Source organism: Cryptotermes secundus, unplaced genomic scaffold (assembly GCF_002891405.2).
Source record: "Cryptotermes secundus unplaced genomic scaffold, Csec_1.0 scaffold282, whole genome shotgun sequence".
NCBI classification, from domain to species: domain Eukaryota; kingdom Metazoa; phylum Arthropoda; class Insecta; order Blattodea; family Kalotermitidae; genus Cryptotermes; species Cryptotermes secundus.
The window spans coordinates 315926-320209 of NW_019738874.1; the positions used below are offsets into that span (position 1 = coordinate 315926).

General features: G+C 37.9%; 1 protein-coding gene across 1 annotated transcript in view; it reads left to right on the forward strand.

Annotated features, from left to right (window-relative positions):
* LOC111871153 overlaps nt 1-4284 on the forward strand; it is a 5708-nt gene continuing 1424 nt past the window's right edge. Inside the window, exons 1-2 of the mRNA XM_023864032.1 lie at nt 1-33; nt 1208-1380. Of these exons, the coding sequence (XP_023719800.1) occupies nt 1-33; nt 1208-1380 (206 nt within the window). The remainder of the gene's footprint in view (nt 34-1207; nt 1381-4284) is intronic.

Below are 4284 nucleotides of genomic sequence, written 5' to 3' on the forward strand. Positions count from 1 at the left end.
ATGCAGCAGGTTTTACTGAAGGAGTACCTCTCTGTAAGTAATTGTTCATTGCAAGATTTTTAAACTCTCGTAGAATATTTAAGGAGAAGGAACCTCTATTTTTGCTGCAGTCCTCACTAATCTGTCTCTCGAGTTTTAATGCAGATTTCTAAATATCTCTAAAAGTTATAATATTAATTAATATTAAATTATATCACGTATTAATACAACCTCTTTATAAAAGTACCATATCCATATGCTACAGCGCCTATAACATTTGTGTGAAGAGCTTCTTAGTAGAATAATCGAGCTATGTCAGTAATTATTATTTCTGTGAAATTATGTTTCCTTATGTAAGTATGTACAATTGCGACATAATGGGGATACAACGGCGCATGCCTCATTATGAGTCTGTTGATATAAAACACAGAATTTTATATCAAATATGGATATAAAAGACCATAAAATGAGAAGAGAGAACTCAAGAAAAGAGTATGTTTCTATCGTTCACCATGTCAGTTGTTTAAAATGCCCCTTTCATGATAAATAATAAGGGAACGTGAGAAGTATTTTATAGATAAACTGTTGCGGAATTCCTGTTCCGTGCACTGCAAGTAATATTTGCGTTGTAATATGCACCTAACGTAACTACCAACTCGTAAGATGTCACAAAACGACGTTACACTAAAGAAATACAACTTCTAATAGGAATAAAATCTACAGGAATTACAGCAGTGAATTCCCCGACATTTGTACACTGGTACATAAAGCTTAGTATAAACGTCAGAGTTTATTTATAATTTTAGGTCATATAAATTCACAAATTCCGTATTTAAATTGATTAATTATGCAGTTCTTTTGCCTGTATTTTTACTCTATTATATCCTAATATAGCACTTCACTATTAATATAACACGTAGCACAGTCAATAATTTCGTTTATTGGCCTCATAGCGACGTAGTTATGCGCTATAGCGGATACGTGGAACCACGAGGTGGTGCCGTGTCCGTTCATCTCTCTTTCCAGCAAGAAGCAGTTGCGTGAGTGCGGTGTATTCGAAAAGAGAGTCACTGTTGTGAAGCGTAGTTGTCTGCGAGCGGCGGAGATTGAGAATGTAGCAGTCTGAGCAACGGACAAACGCTAATTTCTGCTTAAAATTAGGCAAATCCGCAAGTAGAGTGTTTCAGATGATCAAGCAAGCGTACGGCGAAGAAGTCTTGGGCCATAGTGCTGTGTTTATAGTGGCACAAAAGTTTTGCACAGGAGGAGAGACAGACCGCTAGGCCAAGAACGGTCAGAGCTGAACTCAAGATCCAAGAAGTTACAACGTTGGTGTGTGCCAGCCTCTCCCAAACGGTATGAACTTGCAAGCAACAACAGGAGCAGCAGCAGCAGGGATTAGCCATGGCACTTGCCACAAAATTCTGTCTGATGACCTGCACATGTCTCGTGTTGCCCAGCTCAGTGTTCCACGCGTCCTGACGCAAAACAAAAGTGACAATCGCATGGGCACTTGCGGTGATCTGATCAGTAGCGGCCAACGGCGACTATTTTGAGAGAGGATGTGGATATGTGAACGTGTATGTGAGTATCTTGTAATACGGTGCGACACAACCACAACCCACAGAATTATTGACTGTACTATATTATGTTTTATATATCGTTTCAAATTGCATTACAGTGGTATTTGTTCTTTTATAAAGTACTCCTTTGTACATATACATTATCCAGTCATGTTATAAATATATTTATATTAAGCTTGGTGTAACTTTTATAATGTTTAATATGAAACAATGTAAGCTTTGCTGTAACGGGAAAGTTCTTCTTGCAGTTACCATAAAAATAAAATGTTTTGAACAGCACAATTTCATTCTAAATACAGATAAACTTCACTTCATATGGATACACAAGTTATAATTTTAAAAATTTTAGAAGTGAAAGAAGAGGGTATGAAACACTGTGTTTAAATGACAATTCAACTGTACCTTGCCCCCCTACTGCACAACCAAAGGATGTGACACCACACTGACCGGAAGTTATGTATCTCAGCAGTGTATGGTCGCTCCCTACGTCAACTGTCATAGCAGATATCGGAAACACTGGTTTTTAAACCATCTTTGAATAACTGACTGACTGACAGACTAATGAATGACTGGGAAGACAAATTTAAAATACCAAGTTGACATTTGCAAAAATCTTCGAATTTGTATCACAACAAGCAGCGTAGTGTTTGGCAATCATCATCATCGGCAGCTGTAAGGATTAGGCATGTTGGCCTGTTCTGATTATCTGACTAGACAAATTGATCCATCCATCTCTTTGGTAGTTGTTATCTCCTTACCTCTTCCTCCTTCAAGATTATAGTCAAACAACATTCGAGGGATTCTGTTAGTTATCATTCTTGAAACATATTATTAGAAATAATTCTGGTGCTATTTATTTAATAATTCTACTTTATATCTTTTGGCTCCCGAGTTAGAATTACGGTAATATTATCGTGTAACCTAACTGAGAAATGTGTTTGTCTTCTTCAGTGCTTCCATGCAAATTACGACATAGCCTCTCAACCATACATTTATAGCTTGCACCCTGAGGTCTGCGTACTGTGAGTCTGTAAATTTCCCCGCTAGGTACCAATAAATAACACAGATTCATCAACTCTGATTAATGACCGCATGTAGTTCTGTAGTGTTTGTGTTGTGATGTCTGCTTCCACGGCCGGAGATGACAGTGGTCCTTGTCATGTTGATTTGGCAAGCAGGACACGGGTGAGTACAGGTTGTTACCGGCGCTGTTCACACATCAATGACGCAAGTTCATTAATTTAATTTAATGATGCTGTATCCTGCTCAAACTCAGAAAAAATAAGTACCCACCGTACCTTAATAAAACATCAGTAGGTAACTGGATTTTGCAATTTCCCGTTCTGCCCGCAGAGTATTACAGAATGATGCCCTCGCCAAAGATGGTACCAGTAGAACATGGAGCAGTAAACAAACTTAGTATTTAATTAATTTATTAAAATACTATAGAGTTTCCAATATTTTATTAACATAACCGATTACTTCAGCGGTAAATAAGCTGATTTTTATCTAGAATCATCGGATATTCTGGCTAAGGACCAACTCCATAGAGCAAAGACCTTCTGGAGAAGCTAACAGCTGCTCAGCTGGTCAAGAAATTACCCGCATTTTATTTCACCCAAAAGCTGATTACAAATAATTATTTTCATATGGGGTGTGATCCCAAATAATCTGCCAAATATTTGCCGACGTTTCAGAGGAACATATTCCCTCCATAATGTAATACTACGCTAAGTGTGTGACACATTAATAGTAACTGAAATCATGACCTGAAGAAGGCACATATGCCGAAACATGTCATACCATACAGCAACCTCATCTGCTGAAAACGTTGTGTTGACGGGTAATGAAAGTTATGCACAGTAATTTAGGTTGCAACAAGATATGAGACCTAGGACCTTGATGTCACTATCTAAGTAGGACTACTGTCTGACTCCCTGTATTTTCACTCCTGTTTCTCAGGTTCGGATGTATTCAAAGAATTACATTTTATGCATATAGGACCTGATGTTCTTCCAGCGATTGGTATGAAGATTTCTATCTTCTGGGATATAACGTCGTGTAGTCCGCTGAAAGTCTACTGATGTTTCGGAGCAACATGTTACTTCCATCTTCAGGATAGGAGCACAAACCTAACAAGAAACCAGAGTTAAAGTAGATGGGAGGCATAACTTATTCTTCGAGCTGGAGATGTTATATCACAGAAGATAGAATTATTTTTATGTAATTTATGTCCTTCCGTAAGGAAAATAAACCACGTATGTTTTTGAACTTAATAATACAATTACTTTCTCCGATTAGGTATTCTTATGGCGCCATCATAAATGAAGTTTATATTTGTTATTGTAGATACTACATGCTGAAAAGCCGGTTTGAGGTTTACGTAACTGTGTTCCCGGATGGCTTTCCAGAGAGAGAGAGAGAGAGAAATCATGATCTTGTCTTGGAAATGTTTCTTGCCGACGAAACAGAGGGAAACAGCATGAAAAAGCGTAAAAGAAAATGGCAGTTTACTTACGTTTGTGCCACTTTCGGTTCCAGCTGCAAATGCTGAAGGAACTGGACATATAAATTCTTGGTGCACGCCTTCTAAGCTTTGCTAACACGTTCTGGCTCGTATCCCAGATTTTGGAAACCTTATTTACATGTCTAGATACAAATATATATATATATAGACAGCTGTGTCCCTGGTGCAGCTGCGAAAATCAAAACATCAACAGAA